The following is an 18,112-nucleotide window of genomic DNA, read 5'->3' as shown; positions in this document are numbered from 1 at the left end:
AGTTCTCATACAGCATCTGGACTTCCCTCACCAGTTCATATTCCATTTTCTCAGACATTCCCATATCATCTCTCTTGCAATACTATCATATGCCATCTCAATATCAACAAAATCTATAAACAGATCTTTGCATTTCTCCCAGTATTTGTCCATTAACATATTGACACTGAAGATTAGGTCTGTAGCCATACTGTTCCTCTTCAAGATGACTCTCAGTCTGCTCTCTAAGTTATCTGAAGAATATTAAGCACATGAGAAAGGAGTGTTATTTCCCGGTACGGTAGTTGGAGTACTTTCGGTCATTTCCTTTCTTAAACAGGGTGATAATGACACCCTTGCTCCAACCAATAGGTATCTTCTCATCTTACCAAACTTTATTGAGGACTCTGTATAGCCAATGTAAACCCTGGACTCTTGCTGCTTTAATCATGTCCGTGCTGACTTATTAGATTCCTGGGGATTTCCCTTGCGGCACCTTCTTAATGGTGCCTTCTGTTTTTGCCCATGTAATGGGAGGTTCCTCTGTGCAGGTTTCAGTAGCTGGTTCTTTTGTTCACTGATCTGCTTTTATCCTGTTCAATAGGTGATCAAAATGATTCATCAGAATCTGTGTGATGTCCTTTTCTTTCCTGGCCAAGTTTCCAATACGATCCTCAATTGCTTGGATTGTTTCAACTGAATTTCTTTTTGTTTTTGATCACTGAACAATAATTTCGTATTTCTTTTTCTGTCTTCCTTAAGTTAATGACTAAATTTCTCCCAGCACTTGATCATCTCCTCTTGTAGTACTCATCTAACTCTCAGTTTCTTGTCTTTTATACTTGCTCGAGGTCACTGACCTTACCATTGTCCCATACCTGTTCTGGCTTGGATTTCTTTCTATCTCGTCCTTTTTGTGCAATGTTCCTTTCCTTTATTGAGAATTTCACTCTTTCATTCCATCAGGGTGTCACTTTTTCCCTTACTCTTGCACTTGTCTTCCCACAAACCTCTATTGCTTCTCTTATCAAGGTGTTTTTAAATCTGTCCACTCTACCCCACCACTCTCCATTTCTTCTGTTGTCAGTTGTCCCCTTATATGGTCCTGATAGTCGGTTCTCTTTCCAATCTCTTGTAGTTCCCATATGTTAATCTTAGGTAATTTCCTGTTGGTTATCTTTGATACATTAATGTCTTTCAGATCTGCTACTAATAATCGGTGGTCACTATTGAGTTTCTCACTTCCAATCATTTTGACATCAGTCACACGTCTACTTCGTTCTTTATCTGTAATGACATAGTCAATGACCGTCTTGCTCTTTCCATCCCAGCTGTAGTGGGCAATCTTGTGACTGACTCTTTTGTTGAACCAACTGTCCTTTTACTACCAAGCAGTTTCTTATGCAGAAGTCTAGAAGATTTTCCCCTTTTGAAATCCTTCTATGATAGCCATGTGGTCCCATCACCTTCTCATGGCCATTCCTGTCTGTCCCAAGCTGTATATTGAGGTTTTGATGATGATTGCCCTCTCTTCACTGATAGTCTCTTCTAGGTATTTGAGAAATTTGTTCTTTTCATCTTGACTGCAACCCGTTTTACTTTTGCACCAGTAACAACTTCTCTTTCCTAAGGTGAACCTTTGCCTTTATAATCCTCTCATTGATGTACTGGAACTCTGTAATTCCATCTAACTCTTTTGACAATATCAATCCTACTCCATTTCTCATCTCTCTGTTTTTACCGTTCCAGTAGAGGGTATGCCATTTTATCAAATCTTTCTTGCCTTTACCTTACCATGTAGTTTCATTCAGTCTTAGGATTAATAATTTCTTTCTCCCCATGATGTCCACTATCTCCTCACGTTTCCCAGTCAAACTGAGTACATTGATTGTTCTTATTCGAGTGTGTTGTTTTTTGCAGTGTTGTTGCACAATCGCAAAGCCTGGCCTATCATCAGGCTGTAAGCCATCATACCTGGCGTGGGTCTGCATGTGCTGTTATCTACTCTGAGTTCTCGTTTTCCATCTGAGGCTCATATAAGTATGGAAAGCGATTGCAGTTACTCTCCAATTGACTTGCTAAGCCTAACATTAGAGAAGATTTTCTGACAGGGTCATCTCCCTTATCCTTTAGCAGTGCCCTGTCACATCTGCAAGGCAGCAGCTTCCAATTGAATTTGTGTCATTTCCTTCACAATGGCTTCAACAAGCCCCTTAAGGGTGAACTCATCTGCCCATAGCCATTGGTTGTCCCTTAGTTTGCCAGGTTGGGTAACGGCTGCACATCCCTTGGCCAGACAGCTGCAGGTAGTACTGTCTAATGTTGCATACGGTAGCGGGATTTACCTGACCTGAAATAAACCTTAAAATAGGTTTATTTATAAACAGGAATTACAAAAACAATCTCACTTATAATTCAATACCACGTACCTATTACACTGGCATAGCAGAGAGAGAGGTGATACTCCCACATGGCGCGTCCCAGGTGTGCGGATGGAGGGGTCCTAACTGGCGTGCCGGCGGACTTGGGGGAAATCAAATACCTCTCGTGGACCAAACACACAACCCCCTGTGGGTGGGGGACGCACATGAAGAATACACCCTCAGTATCCCCTGCCTGTCATAACAGGCAACTAAAAGGGGCGGCCAAGAGATGATCCAGTGAGAACCATAAGACTACTTGTGATTAGTACTACCATGTGGGGAACAGTATGGGTCGCTTTTACTTGCGCGTAGTAGCACTATGTTAGGTACCAAATAGGTTTGTGATTATTAGCAATAGAGTACATTGGCAGCTTCTGCAGTACCTTTGATTCGTACCCCTCTATGTGCAACACCATGGTTCTGCCTTGCCTATGCTTAGTACTCACTATGTGACGAACACCACGGGATAGTGCGGGTCCCTGTGGTTAGTCCACTTATATGAGGAACGCTATAGGTTTGCATTCCCAGTATAGGTTTCTGTTGCCTGTAAATAGCGCTGCAGTGTGAGAAACACCATAGGTCTGTGTTATATGTGTGAAATTCATTACCTGTGAGTAGTACCATTATGTGTGGAATACTGCAAGTCTATGCTACTTTCGATTAGTACTGCAACATGACAAATAGCATGGTTCTATTTTCCTAGTGATAAGTACCATTTTGAGGGGCTGATGACATGGATTTTGGACCCGTTTCGAATACAAGCATCATCGATTCAGTATTGTGCTTTAGACGCAGTCCCTTGGTCAGTAATACCATTTAACGCTAGTTTCTGCGAATGTGGGGCATTGCAGGTCAGATCCACTGATTGTTTTAACTTCATATCCATCCATTCCTTCTTAGTCCTCACATTTTCAAATCTCCACAAATCTACTATGCTGGCATGGCAGGGGGAGAGGTGATACTCCCATGTGGCGTGTCCCAGGTGGTGTATAGGGGGTCCTAACTGGCTTGCCGGCGGACTTGAGGGAAATAAAATACCTCTCGCGTACCAAACACACTACCCCTGCGGGTGGCGGACGCACATGTAGAATACACCCGCGGTATCCCTGCCTGTTGTGAGAGGCGACTAAAAGGGGCAACCAAGGAATGATTGAATTAGAACCATGAAACTACTTTTGATTCGTACCATCACGCGGGGAACACCATACGTTGCCTGTACTTGCAAGTAGTACCACTATATTAGGTACCAAATAGGTTTGTAATTAGTAGCACACAGGAGCACCGTGCGGTCGGCTTTTGCAGTACCTGTGATTTGTACCACCATATGAGCGGGACCATGGGATGGTAGCTACCGTGGTTCTGCCTTGCCTATGATTAGTACCCACTATATGAAGAACACCACGGGATAGGGGAAGGTCTCTGTGGTTAGTACTCTTATGTGCTGAACACCATAGGGCTGCGTTGCCTGTAATTGGTGAGGCAATGTGAGAAAAACCATAGGTCTGTAGTATACGTCGAATTTCATAACCTGTGAGTAGTACCATAATGTGTGGAATACCGCAAGTCTCTGCTACTTTTGATTAGTACCGCAGCATGACAAATACCATGATTCTACTTTATTAGCAATAAATACCATTATGGGGGTCTGACGACCTGGATTTTGGACTCGTTTCGACTATAGGCATAATCGATTCAGCATCGTGCTGTAGAAGCAGTCCCTTGGTCGGTAATACAATTGTTTTGTGCCAGCTTCTGTGCATGTGAGGCACTATGGGTCGGATCCACTGATCGTTTTAAATTCATATCCATCCATCCATTCATTCTTCATCCTCATGTTTTGAATTCTGATCAGTGCAGGATTTTGGAATTTAAGTAGTCATTCAATTTCATCTCATTTCATACCATTAGGGGCCGATGACCTCTATGTTAGGCCCCTTTAAACAACAGACATCAACATCGACACCATCATGTTTTCAAATCTGATCAGTGGAGGATTCTGGATTTTTAAATTATCATAACGTCTCGCCTCATTTTGTACCATTCGGGGCCGATAACCTAGATGTTAAGCCCCTTTAAACCACTAGCATCATCATCATATAATTCAATAATGTTTAGTTAAAGCAAAATGTATATTTGTCTAGTTACACTGATGAGTGCAGCCTTATGCTGAACATAGGGCTGGCATTCCCGAAGGTGAAAATCAAACTTTCCACTTCTTAAAACATATGAAGCCCAGTCACCATGCACTATCTCCCTGTCAGCTGATCATAATTATGTTTCTCATGCCTGCATAAGGAGCGCTGATGTCAGGCGTAGAGCCCCTGTATGTTACTGTAGTTCAGTGTGGTTCAGATAACCTATATGAATAATTGTTTGTATGGATCATGTGGTTTAGGGCTTATGTTGCTGATGACTTCCTTTCCAAATTTCATATGACACAGCCTACCCTAATCCATCTCTGGTGAAATACTGCATGCTTAATGCCTGATGTCTTCTGGATTGGCCCAGAACAAGTTTCTCACTTCTCTTTTGTGTCTCAGTCTTATCCTTGACTCTGACAATATGAAAGTGACTGAGATATGAGCAGTGCTAGTAACACCATACCTAATATAGCCACATCCTGTAGGAAAGGGTGTAAAATTGACGTTCGTATGGTTGGTCTGTAGGTACATTTCAGTAAACATGAGAGACTGGTATGAAACAGAACTATCTAGCTAGGAAATGAAAGCAATGGTAAACTACCACACTCTTCATTTCATTTCTTTGCCTCCTCAGTGACACCTAGCTCTCTATGGCAGCTGATGGTATAGCTGTTGAGTATCCTGCCTACCTTCAGGCTGAACACTTCATAGACAACAGGAGATATGGATGATACATAATTCGCGCTCAGCTTACTTGCTGGTACAACAGGTGAAAGATGATAGTGATAAATATTGAAGTTCTGAATATTTCAGAATTGGTTTCTTTATGATGAGCAGAATATTTATCAGTAGATCTATACGTTTTCCAGATTTTTTATTATTATTTTAGAAGTTTCTATATTATATAATTGCTCCACACTTCAGACAGAACATTTTTCCATTCCTGGATGTTTTCAAGGATCCTCAACATGGAAATTTTCTGAAGAAATGGTAATGAAGAATTGAAACTGGAACTGACTCATTTACTAGGAAATTATGAATTGTTACACTCACTCATATATCACCAAATTTCCTGATGTGTATGAAGAATGTGCCTAATATATTTACTCTTCCACAGAACAACTATGTACTTACATCAGATGAGATGCATTTGAAAGAAGAAACCAAACCAGAGTTGCTAGAGCCAGGACAAATACAGGTGAACACATCTGAAGTAATCTAATGCAGCCAAAACTGGTTAGTACATTTTTGAGGGACCACAAATAAGTCATCAAGAGGGAATGTGCTAAAAAGAAATGAAAAACAATTTCACTGTTAAATTTAAGGTTAGGTTTGAACGTAAAAATAATTGCGATAAAAACAAAGAAGGGTTTATAATTTTGATTAATGAAATAAATAAATAATACATTTTATGAACACCAGCATATGAACTGTACACATCGCTTACAGTTATGTTTAAAGTTGTCGCTGGAATGTCCAACATCTGGGCGATTAGCACAAGTTTCATGTGTCATTTAGCATCCACTTTCTCAATAAACTTTAATTCTACATCATCTGTAATTTGTCTAGCTTTTTTCTTCCCCATAACTTAATGTCCTGCAAACCACTATGCATAAGTACAGTAGTCCTAATTTGTATGTTGTTACACACATAAATATAGTAGTCATTATTTTCATACACAAGTCACTCTGGCCTCTTTCCGATAGTGCGGGTGTAAAACGCGCCCTTGTGTATGAGTGGGTGCAACTGCTTCCACTGACTGTTACATAACAGGTCAAGTGGTGAAAAACTGCCTGCACTTTCTAGCTGATCATTTTCAACACTCCTTTCAGTGTGGTAATAAATATGGACCATCATAGTCTTTGTTTATACCTGTGAAAATACAAAAATAGTTCATGTATGCTGTGTCCTTCACATTTCATTAGAGAAGAAGATGGGTATAATTTTGAGGATATTCTCTCAATAATGGGTCTAAATGATATCACATTTTCTCAAACACAAGACCACTGGTATTTCTGACATTACAGTTATTAAGTTCTCAATGTCTATTTCAGTTTCCATAATGACCGCTGTACAACACACAGGAAAGAAAAAATTGCACACAAATAACTTTACTCTAGAAGGTTTTATGTTCTATAATTTTTCCTTACATCAAAAATATCCCTGAGCATTCAAACAGGACAATTTCCACTCCTGAAGGTCTCTTTGTTGTCATGATTTTAACGATACTTGACATGGAAATTTTCTGAAAAACAATGAGCATTTGAAGCTGACTCATTCACTAGGTAATAATGAATTGTTAAGCACAATCATATGAAAATAAATGTGTCTGAAGAATGTGCCTAAAATATTAAATTTCCACAGGACAATTATGAACTGACATTAGATGAGATTCATTTGAAGGAAGAAACCAAATCAGAGTTGGCAGAGCCAGGACAAACACAGGTGAACAAATTTTAAGTAATCTAATTTTTTGATGATCTCTCTTAATTTTCTTCATGTAGTCCAAATTTAATGCTGAGTAGTATATAGCAGATAATGTCGTTCAACGACTGCATGGCATATGGCAGCTGGTTTAATCACTGCTACTGCTTCCTTACCTTAACTGTATTTACAGTAGGCTACAAGCATGGCTATCTTCCTTTTGTCACGTGTCGAAGAGATCCAACCCATTGCCAGGTCCTCTTTTATCTAAACTTCTTCCTCGAAATATTATTTGTAGCAGACTGTTCCTTTCGGGAGTCCTCATAATGTGACTGATATATTCCAGCCTCTTCATTTTAATTGTCTTAATGAACTCAGGTCAACTGTTCTTTGTGTGGAGGACTTCTTTTTTTTATTTTTTATTATGTTTCAACCACAATATCAGTGTGTTTGAACCCCACTGCCGGTAGCCATGAGGATGGTTCTCTGTGGTTTAGCTTTTTTACACCAGTCAAATTCTGGGGCTGGCCCTTAATTAACGCCACACCTGTTTCATTCCACTCCTAGTCCTTTCCCATCCCATTGTCTCCCTAAGACCTATCCCTATTAGTGCGACGTAAATCAACTTATAATAAAACACACAAGATTAATTACGTTTACCATCGTATCCACATCTTAAAAGTTTAGATTCTCTTTTTTCTGGGTAATGAAATATATTATATGGCTCTACAGTATTTAGTCCGACAACTGACAATTTGTTAACCAAACTTGGACATGGTAGGCAAGAGACTGAGATTCAATGTATGTCTGACAATCAGTCATCTGTGGGAACACAATGCACAAACAAGTAACAAGTCATTTAAGAAGACTAAATAGGATGAATAGAATGAGAGGATGTTGTGAGAAGGAGTGATGTGGGGATTACACTTGTACTTCTAGTTTGTCTTCTTCTATTACTCCCTCTTCCAGAACTGTCCTCTTTATCCTATTATGAGTTCCTTTTCTGCCTCCTGTTCTTCATATAATTACGACATGACACATGTTGTTCATTTCATTTTTACATTGGGAGAATATGTTGATGTTTTCTTGTGCAGCTATGAAATTTATATTGTCAGCTAGGTCATGTTTACTTTTTAAACTTTTGATCTGGTTATCTGCTTCCTCTACATTTCTTACTTTGCTTTGCATATTTGTTCCTTACAGCCTTCTACTGATATTAAGCATGAAATAAGCACAGATGAACCTATAGTTGGTCAGCTGGTTGCCTGTCTCAAAGAAGAAGACAAGTAAGTACATTTAAGCTTCATTCGATTTTACACCCCTAACCCTCAACAATGTTGAATTTGCTATTTATGTGTTCAGTAGCTCCATCTTCAGACATGTGGGTGAGTGAAGACATAGAGAACCCAGTATCGAGGTTTCAAAGCCAGCACAGGTCAATCTACATCATTCTTGAATTCTATCACCTGTACTTAACTCATGGTACTAACTTACTGGTTTGATCGTGGCGTGATAGAAAATTCCACAAAATTGAAGTAACTCTACAAAAAGTATCTAGTGATTAGGAGGCCGCGTAGATGTCACCAATTGGTACCTGAGTCAGTAAAAAGGTTATTAATATTACCATCACAGATCTGTTCTCCATATTGCAATAAGTGTTTTGCTACTTGTCCAGTCCAGTGAATCAACCTGCCGTGATTTAGACATGTGATTTTGTCTCTTTCACATCTCTGTACATCTCTGCATTCTTCCGTTGAACCACTTCTTTTGTCCAGCTCCATGATTAAATGGTTAGCATGATGGCCTTTGGTCACAGGCGTCCCGGGTTCGATTCTTGGCAGGGTTGGGAATTTTTGCCTTCATTGGTTAATTTCAGGGGCTGGGTGTATATGTCGTCCACATCATCATTTCATCCTCATCATGACATGCAGGTCGCCTTCGGGCATCAAATCAAACGACCTGCACCTGGCGACCCAAACATGTCCTCAGACACTCCCGGCACTAAAAGCCATACGCCATTTCATTTACTACTTCTTTTTATTAGTGACACTTTGCAAATATCTTCTTTCAATGATATTGATTGGTTTTATCAATGTTTCTTGAAAGGACAAATGGATTTTCTCCCGAGGATTATTCCTGCTGATGAATCATCTTTTACACATTATGGATTTCATAATTTTCTTAACACTGATATCTGCAGTGATGAAAATCCTCATCGTGTTGTTCAGTCATGTTCAGCATAGTTTCTCAGCAGACAGCAGGGATAGAATCATTGGCCATTCATACTCCCACTGTATTTGACAGGCCAACAGTACTTGCAGTTCATAATTGAAATGATGCCTGAGGTTCTCAATGATGTTTCTCTGCACATACTAAGAGGTGTCTTGTTCCTTCATGATTGTGCGACACTCACATTTCTCTGTCATGCAGGAGTACTTTGACACAACTTTTTTCAGGCAATTGAATTGGTTGAAGTCATATATTTCAGTGGGTGACACGAAGCTTGAAGTAAATTCCTTTGATTTTAATTCCTTGGGGCCTACTGAGTGGCTCAGACAGTTGAAGCGCTAGTCTTCTAACCCCAACTTGGCAGGCTCTATCCAGGCTGAGTTTGGTGATATTTCAATGTGCTCAAATACATCAGTCTCATATTGGTAGATTTACTCACATGTAAAAGAAGTCATGCAGAAATAAATTCTGGTACCTCCACATCTCTGAAAACTGTAATAGTATTTTTGGGACATAAAGCAAATAACATTATTATTGTACCAGGGGCATGGACTATCCGTTAATTCAAACTGCTTCTTTTCGCAACTATGCTCTCATCTAATTAAAAATCACCTAACTATATGTTGTCCTAAATGTTTTATTTTCTCGGACAAGATGATTCTAGCATCAATTTTTTAGTGATTCCTGGTGTTCGGAAACTCCAGCTATCATCAAGAATGTGTGTGTTATGAAGTTTGGTTACTCAACCAACATTCAGTTGTTTATGTTGATAATTCTAGAGTTTTCAACACTGTGATTAAATTGATCCACCAGTGATGTGGATTGGTATCAACAGTTTATCAGCCTATCAAATTTACAGTAAGTTCAAATTATTGTTTACATTATTTTTTTGTTGACTCCAAACTTTTGCAATCTTTTAAGAAAAGGCTAGGCACCAGTGTGCACCACCCACAGGGTAAACTCATAACCCCACAAATGGTCAGCATTAACCTTACTGACCTGTAAGGAACCTACAACCAAGGAAGGTTCATAGTGTACTAGCCCCAGAAAGATGTTAAAGCTAGCAATTCAGAGATACACAAGAAAATAAGGTTAAAACACAGATAACAAATATAACACCACATAACAGAGGTGAAAAATAAATCACCATGGAAAAGCACGCAAGGGATCAAAGGCCTTAGAGAATAAACCAAAACAGTGACAGTATTGAATCAATTCAAAGAAATGAGACCCAACACCATTTAGGTAACACAAGATAACTTTAATTCTTACATCAAATCTTAATTATGATAACAAGAACAAAAGAAAAGAAAATAGGTTCCCCTCAAATTGAAACTTAAGATAAGCTCTTTCCAAGTTTCAAAGAAAATTATCAAAGCTCGTAAAATACAACCGGTTGCCTAGATTGAAATACAACCTGTGACAGTAAATTTCAGTGAATAGTCCTGTACTATCAACATAGATGAACAATGCACGACAGTGACCTTACTATCCTTCGAAATAGTCCCCTCCCATAACAATGTACTGCTGAGATCAGCGATAAATTTCCTGGAAACTTTGCAGGAAGGCTTCCTTTGGGATGGTGTTCAAAAGCCTCGTCATGTTTTGTTGGATGTCAGGAATATTGTCAAACTCTTTCCTTTCAATTTGAGTTTGATGATGAGCATCGTTTTGATGCGTGACCTTGTGGCTCTGACCTTTTTCCGACGAGGGTATCCCGGAGAATGCCATTCCATACTTTGCCATTTCGTTTGAGAGTGTACATGGGACACCAGGTTTCATCCTCAGTGACAATACAGTTCAACAAATTTGGTGTCACATTCGCTGTTTCGACAAAATCCTGTGAAGCCTCTAAACGTGCCTGCTTCTGATCATCAGTCAAGTGAACACGTTTTCCTCTTCCCTAAGTTCTGGGTAATGATTTGTTGCACAAATTCCGATTAATCTGCAGTTCATCCGCTATCATGAGCACAGTTAATAGCCGATCGTTCATGATTAATGTCTTCACCTTCTCAATGTTTTCATCAATGACAGCGGCCACCGGTCTTCCACAACGGGGGTTTTCAGAAACAACTTTCCCGGTCCTCTCGAAAACGGGCGAACCTCTCATACACACACTTCAAGGACAGTGCTTGATCTTCATAAACATGTACCAGCATTGCATGCATATCTTTCGGTGTCTTGCCAAGCTTAAAACAAAATTGTACATTGATCTTTTGTTCATTCTTACTTCTGTTCGCAGTTCAGGACCAATGCACTAAACACGCATTGTGTCAAACAGGTCTTACGCGGCACATGCACGATGCTCAACTGAACAACATTGGGAGCAGGTGGTCAAAACCTGCAGCTTTGTGTGTCGCTAGTATTGCCGGATCGACCGTTTTGACTTCATTCACCGAACTTTATTGTCACAGATTGTATGTTTGAAAATCCCTACTCCTAATTTGAAATCATTACAAGACTGTTCATCTTACAGGAGTAATATTCCATCGAGTTCATTAAAACCTTTAAATGATTAAGTTTACTGATTACCCACCAAGGGGTCAACACAACGATGCTAAATTAATCAGCAGACAATAAGAAATCAGTAACACCCAAAATTACCAACACAGAAGATTAACCCATTGAGCCCTGCATATTTGTTGGATTGAAACTGCATTGGCACTGGGATTATTTTGGCGGAAATATAGTGTCGCTTCATATCATGAGAAATTTCTTACTTACAAGACAATTAAAAATTTAAATATACATGAAAACAAAAGGCTTTCATACCACAAACTGCGGAACAAGGAATACAGTAAAACATTTCATTTTATTAGCATCATGGGACCGTGCTCAGTCTGCCTGCTGAGCTGTAACACAGTCTTCTCTTTGTACTTCATCTTCGATTTCCACATCTATTTGTTCTTCAGGAGTGTTGCTCACACTATTACTAATATTACTACTAATTTCACTGAAAAAATTACATTCCTAATCATCATTACTTCCTAAATGGGGTTATATATCAGTAAATATCAGTTCTATACTGGCAGCCATCTTGTTTACAAGCGAATCTCAAAGCTAGAGATAGCCCACTTCAAACTAATATTACCAAGCACACTATCGATATATATTAGCAAAGAGCATATAGCATTGCAAAGAAAGAGTCCCTACACAAATCACAAATTTAATTAATTCTGCCTTCTCTTGAGGAAAAGTTGAATTACGTAGTAAAATGAGACAATGGAACAGTTCCGTGGTCCGGCATTTCGTCCACCGAGACGAAGCACGGAACGGTTCCGTGGCTCGGGCCCAATGAGTTAATAGACGGTGAGAGGAGTATATTTTAATACACACAGTGTCATTGTAACTCAATCCAAAATTCACCATCTTGTAGATATACATTGAATGCCTTGGCCAAGGCAATCACCCTATTACACAACATCCCAGCAAACAACACATTGCTAGGGAAACCACAACAACAACAACAACAACAACACTATGTCCAAAAAAACAAAATTCAAACAGATCCAGCACAATATAATGGGCATAAATAAACAGAAAAGAATTACAGAGGAAACAAATTTAAAATTCTACGTGAATAAATTAAGTTGGATAAGGATCAGACAAGATTAGGAAACCTTGCATGAACCTCCTTGGTTCACAAACTAAGCTTTTACCTTGGGTTTACATATCAGTAATAATAATATTTAAGTATAAAATTTGAAGAATTGTCGAAACTGTGCATTTTCCTTATTTCATTGAATTAAATCAGAATTTTTTAATGGAATGGTCATCAAGCCAGTGGGAGACAGTTATATATACCAAGACGGATATCAATGATAGATTCAAAGTCATGGCGTCATTCCTCGTTCTTTCACGGTGAAGTAACCTTTCTTTCCTTCTTTAAAAACACACCACTAGAAATTGGATCAGAGTTTGAAATAAATTCTCAACAAATTAAAAGAGGAATGGATACACTTACAGCCACTTTGGTTTACCAGCGAAGCCACATGGTTATGAGGTACAGTACTTTCGACTCAATGAAATAAGATGAGAATCAAAATACTTCACCAATAGTAAGAATTCAGAGACACAAGGACAAGTTCACAAGTGGGATGGGCTAACATGCCCATGTGAAACAGTAGATCTAGCCAGCTTCCATGTCTCGGGCCCAAGCCAACCTGCTGCGAGGCCACGCACTACGTCTACACTCCATGGTAGTTCAACTCAGAATCAGCGGCTTCCCCACGCCAGCTACATAGCGTACCCCAGGTGGCATACAAGCTGTGTATTGATTCGCTGAGACAGTAGAGAGGAACAGCCACCAGAATTTACAGTGCTGGGTCCTGGGGCGCAGCAGCGACCAGACACGGCACTCCAATACACACAAAGATGATGTGAATGTAGAAAGATAGACCACATTAAATAGAATAAAGGAGTTCATTGGCAAGAAGCTGAGAGGTGCAAATTTCAAAGTTTACACATCAGTCCAAAAGGTTTGTACACGGGATTTGTCAAACATTACTAAAGTTATAAGGGTGACTGCCCTAAATGCATATCACTGGTGATTGATTGATTGATTGATTGATTGATTGATTGATTGATTGATTGATTGATTGATTGATTGATTGATTGACGGGACCTAGTATCTTGAAGCAGTGTGTTATTAAGTGTTCCCTGTAAGCGATGGCATCTGCTTCGGGAGACATATGGAGCGTGTTAGCTAGCAGAGATTTTTTATTGATAGTGATGTAGTTCTCAATAGGCCTAGTGAAAATAGTGTTATAGGAAAGAAACTAGTAAGGCCTTTAGTGGATATTTATAATGGGAGTCACGGCAGAGTACTTGCTGTAAAAATTGAGTGGGAATGTAATGTCCGGGCAATTCAAGGTAGTGTATATCTTAGGGCTACTGCATCTGTGATGAGGGTGATTCTTTACAATAAGTATTAAACATCTGAAATTAAATCTGACCCTCTTAGATTCAACAAATTTCTTAGATATGAAATTTCCCCATAGGCAGGATCTTCCAGAATGGTGTTGTGTGAATAAGGAAATTAGCAAAACTCAAAAACAAATTATTAGTATCTGTAAGCACTTTAATAATATGAAGGCATGCCATGCGTATCTATATCTGCAGTAGGGCTTGGTTAAGGTACTATATCCCAGTATTAAAGAGTTTACCATACCACAGAATATGACTGCACTTCCATACTCTTACAAGCTAATTGAAGGCACTGAAAGAAATACAGAAGGACAGAGTTGTGAAACTGAAGAAGCAAACCAGAAAAGTAAGAAACTTTGAATTACCCAATTGCCACAGTCAGTCTTTAGGGAGGGAGGCCTTCTGATTTTGCTGTTTGTAAACTGTCAAAGCATAGTAAATAAGCCATCAAAATTCAGTATGTTGGTGGAATCTGATGAGATTCATGTGACAGGAGTGGAATCATAGATCGTTGTTGAGTGAAGGGGTGATAAAATATTTATTTTCAGAAGTTTATACTCTCTATCACAGTGACTGAGGATATAAGATATTAGAGGGGATGTTTATTCTGGCAAAAGAAACTTATTACTTACATGAATGTTTTACTAATGAAGTGATGAAATATTAAGGAGAAAAGTAGTTTTGAGGTAATATGATGGAGTTGCGAATTATTGGAATATATAGGCCTGGAGGAGAGAAAAGAGACATGGAAATGTTCGAGAAACTAACAGATTTTACTCATAAAAGCAATAATAATAATGATGATGATGGTAATAATTGGGGAGATCTAATCTTGCTTGAAGTTGAATGAAATGGACCTGCAGCTGAAGTTACATAAATATGGTTTGTCCATTATTAAGATATGCAAACAGTGTTTTCTGTTCTAACTAGGAATACCTAATAAAATAAATAGATGGTGTGCAGGGAAAAGCAGCGAGATTTGTGACAGTGGATTTCAGGAGAAAAAGTGATGTATGAGAAAATTGAATTAAACTGAGTGGGAAGAATTAAGTAAGTGAAGAAAGAGAACTAGTCTTAAAGAATTATATGGATCCTACACAGAAGAGTAGATGAGGGGGTGATATCCACGAGATTCTTCAGTTGGAAATTAATTATGTCAGCATGGCTCTCCAAGAGTATAAAACTACATGGTGTTTCAGCACAAGTGATTGAGGTAAATTTTCATTGATTAGGAAGTGTTTGAATGTGTGGTACAGTTGACCAGGTTAAGTGTTTGATTGTTCTCCAAAATCTGTGCAGATATTCAAGAAAGGAATAATCTGCAACTAAGAAATGAAATGAAACATTTGAGGTCATCCGACCTCTGCATGTTATTGTATATAAATAATTTTTGTTAGTAAATTAATTCCATTCCTTAGTCTATCGAGATTGAACAGCTTCAGTAGGGGACTGCCCACAGGAGTGAAATACAGTGACTTTTTAAGGGCTCTGGGACCTGTACGCTAGCTGTAAAAGCCCTTCAGGACTCTGAAACGGGGTGAAAAATTGGTTCTGGTTAAGACACAGCAGCTCGTTATGCATGATGGGTACCAAATTTGGATAAGAAGTAATGTAATTTAAATCTTATAGCCATTGTATAGTTTACTCGATGTTATTCTACATACTGTATATGAGTTGATTATGTGTAAGTACAGTGGGTATTATGAGTAGAATTTTGTGAATAATATAAATTTATAAAGAATGAACTCTGTGTTTAAAGGAAAAATGATTACTGTAAGTTTTATACTACTATATTTTAGGAAATTTAATATTATTGTAGCTTTGTACAATATTTGAAGTATGCTTCCAAGAAAACCTCGTCTTCATGTGTATCTCTCTACCCATGGTGGTGTAAGGCTATTTAGATTTCCTGTTTGTGAAAGAGTTGCCTTGAAATTTGAAGACAAGAATAGAGTTTGCTTTTGAATGCCCTATATGACCTTGTCTTCTTAAAAAAGTATTAGTTTTTAGTTTTCTTTATTCTAGGGTACCAGTGGATACAGTTTATGATAGTAACTGCAGGATATTGGAAAAAGGAAGTGATCTGTTGTGCGAATTGCCAACTCATAATGAACATGATATGCTGATGTTGCCCCGGCCTAGGGAAAGGCGAAACCATCCTATTAGAGAGTTGTTGCTCTGTTGTAATGAATGCGGTAGGAAGTTTTCGATTAAATCTCATCTTCGAAAACACCTGCTCACTCATACTGACGAACCAACACATGTTTGTATCGTGTGTGCGAAAAAGTTTCCAGATAAGGGGCAACTCAATAGACACCTCCTTATCCATACTGGGGCACGACCATACTTTTGCAGGGAATGTGGTGAACGTTTTCGTGTAAATGACACACTCAAAGCACACATGCTTACTCATAGTGGAGTCCGTCTGTATTTCTGTAAAGATTGTGGTAAAAGGTTTCGCAAGAAGGACACGCTTAAAGATCACCTGCTCATTCATAGTGGAGAACTTCCCTTCCGTTGTAACGATTGTGGCAAACGATTTCGCCACAGGAGCAATTTCCTAGCACACGTCACAGATACTGGAGACCGTCCGCACGTCTGTCGTGAGTGCGGCAAGAGGTTTCCGTTGAAGGGTACGCTTAAGGAACATCTTATCACACATACTGAACTCCGTCCGTATGGATGCACCCATTGTGGTAAAACATTTTGCCGAAAGTACAATCTTAGGATGCACATGGTCATTCATAGTGAAGTGAGACCGCATAGTTGTAAGGAATGTGGGAAGGGATTTCGTCATGGAACCACGTTAATTAGACACCTGGAAACTCATAGTACACAATCTCCGCATGGGTGTAACGAATGTGGTAAAATGTTTCGTGTAAAGGGTACGCTTGCTAAACACCTGCGTACACATTACGCAATCCGGTTGAACTGACTTGTGCATTTGTTAACACATTTTCTCTTAAGTGTAATCTTGAATGATAGCTAATCACTCATACATGTACTGTGTTGACGTTATTGTAATGATTGTGTTAGAAGTTTTCAGGAAAGAAGTCCATAAATGAATGTAGGAAGTGGATATTCGGTGATATACGGCAGCCCATTTCTTTGTAGTTTCTTAGTAACGTCTGTATTGATTGGCGATGATAATCATCATTGTGATTCCCTAAAAATCCTTTTACCTGAGATGCAAAAAATTTCCTTAGGGTTACGGTTTTTCTAAAAATGGTGTCCTATACTTTTCTAATTTATGGACCGACAAATATGCCGCCTTTTTAATTTAGCATCACTGATTTTAGGGAACAGAGTCTTTTAAGTATTGAAGGGCTTCTCCACTCTTATCTAGGGCTTTCAGAAAAATTTCAATAAGCCCGAGTTTTATATGCAGAGGTGTAAGGACTTTTTTCACGTTGCAATAGTGGAGGATATTTAAGTTTGTGTTCAGCAGGTATATAACCATTCCTGTTAGACCAGTCCTCCGCATAATGCTGTGTTGTTGGTCGACTGTCCCACAAACATAAAAAGCAGCAAACATAGTAAACCAACCTCGTAATCCAAGGAATAAAGCTATTACTTTCAAATCGCCCAGATTGCCCAGCAATATTCATTAAATTTTATTGCATTCAAAATTAATGACATGTTTTCGTAAGTTTCTTTCATAAACACTGAAAGAAGCACTGGAGTGGAAGGTTTTGTATTGCCATTGTGTAAATAAACTGCTTTTATGATTGGTTTTGATGAATCAATGAACAGTCCCCATTTTGTGGATTGTATTCAATATCTAATTCATCAGCCCAATCATATTTTTGCACATATAAACAGAAATTTCCATTGCAAAATTTCATTTCATTCTCTGAGCAGTGAAATATTGGTATCACTTGCTATTAAGTTCCATTCTTGTAATCTACAACCTAATACTTCAGCATGTTGCTTGAAAAGACCTAAATCCCTAAATAGATCATTAAGTTCTGCCTGTTGTATCAGATGAGG

At 38.8% G+C, this 18,112-nt stretch overlaps 1 protein-coding gene across 2 annotated transcripts in view; it reads left to right on the top strand.

Moving 5' to 3' along the window:
* The window catches only part of LOC136884895 (gastrula zinc finger protein XlCGF57.1-like), a 34,582-nt gene extending 16,938 nt beyond the window's left edge, over positions 1 to 17,644 (top strand). For both annotated transcript variants that reach the window (XM_068230101.1, XM_067157196.2), the window contains 4 exons: positions 5,661 to 5,741; positions 6,908 to 6,988; positions 8,171 to 8,253; positions 16,148 to 17,644. In XM_068230101.1, the coding sequence (XP_068086202.1) occupies positions 5,661 to 5,741; positions 6,908 to 6,988; positions 8,171 to 8,253; positions 16,148 to 17,057 (1,155 nt within the window). In that variant the 3' untranslated portion in view covers positions 17,058 to 17,644. The remainder of the gene's footprint in view (positions 1 to 5,660; positions 5,742 to 6,907; positions 6,989 to 8,170; positions 8,254 to 16,147) is intronic.
* Positions 17,645 to 18,112: the final 468 nt, after the last annotated feature.

Source organism: Anabrus simplex, chromosome 13 (assembly GCF_040414725.1).
Source record: "Anabrus simplex isolate iqAnaSimp1 chromosome 13, ASM4041472v1, whole genome shotgun sequence".
Taxonomy (NCBI): domain Eukaryota; kingdom Metazoa; phylum Arthropoda; class Insecta; order Orthoptera; family Tettigoniidae; genus Anabrus; species Anabrus simplex.
Note: the sequence above shows the minus strand (reverse complement) of the source record. Positions and strands in the feature narration are given on the sequence as shown.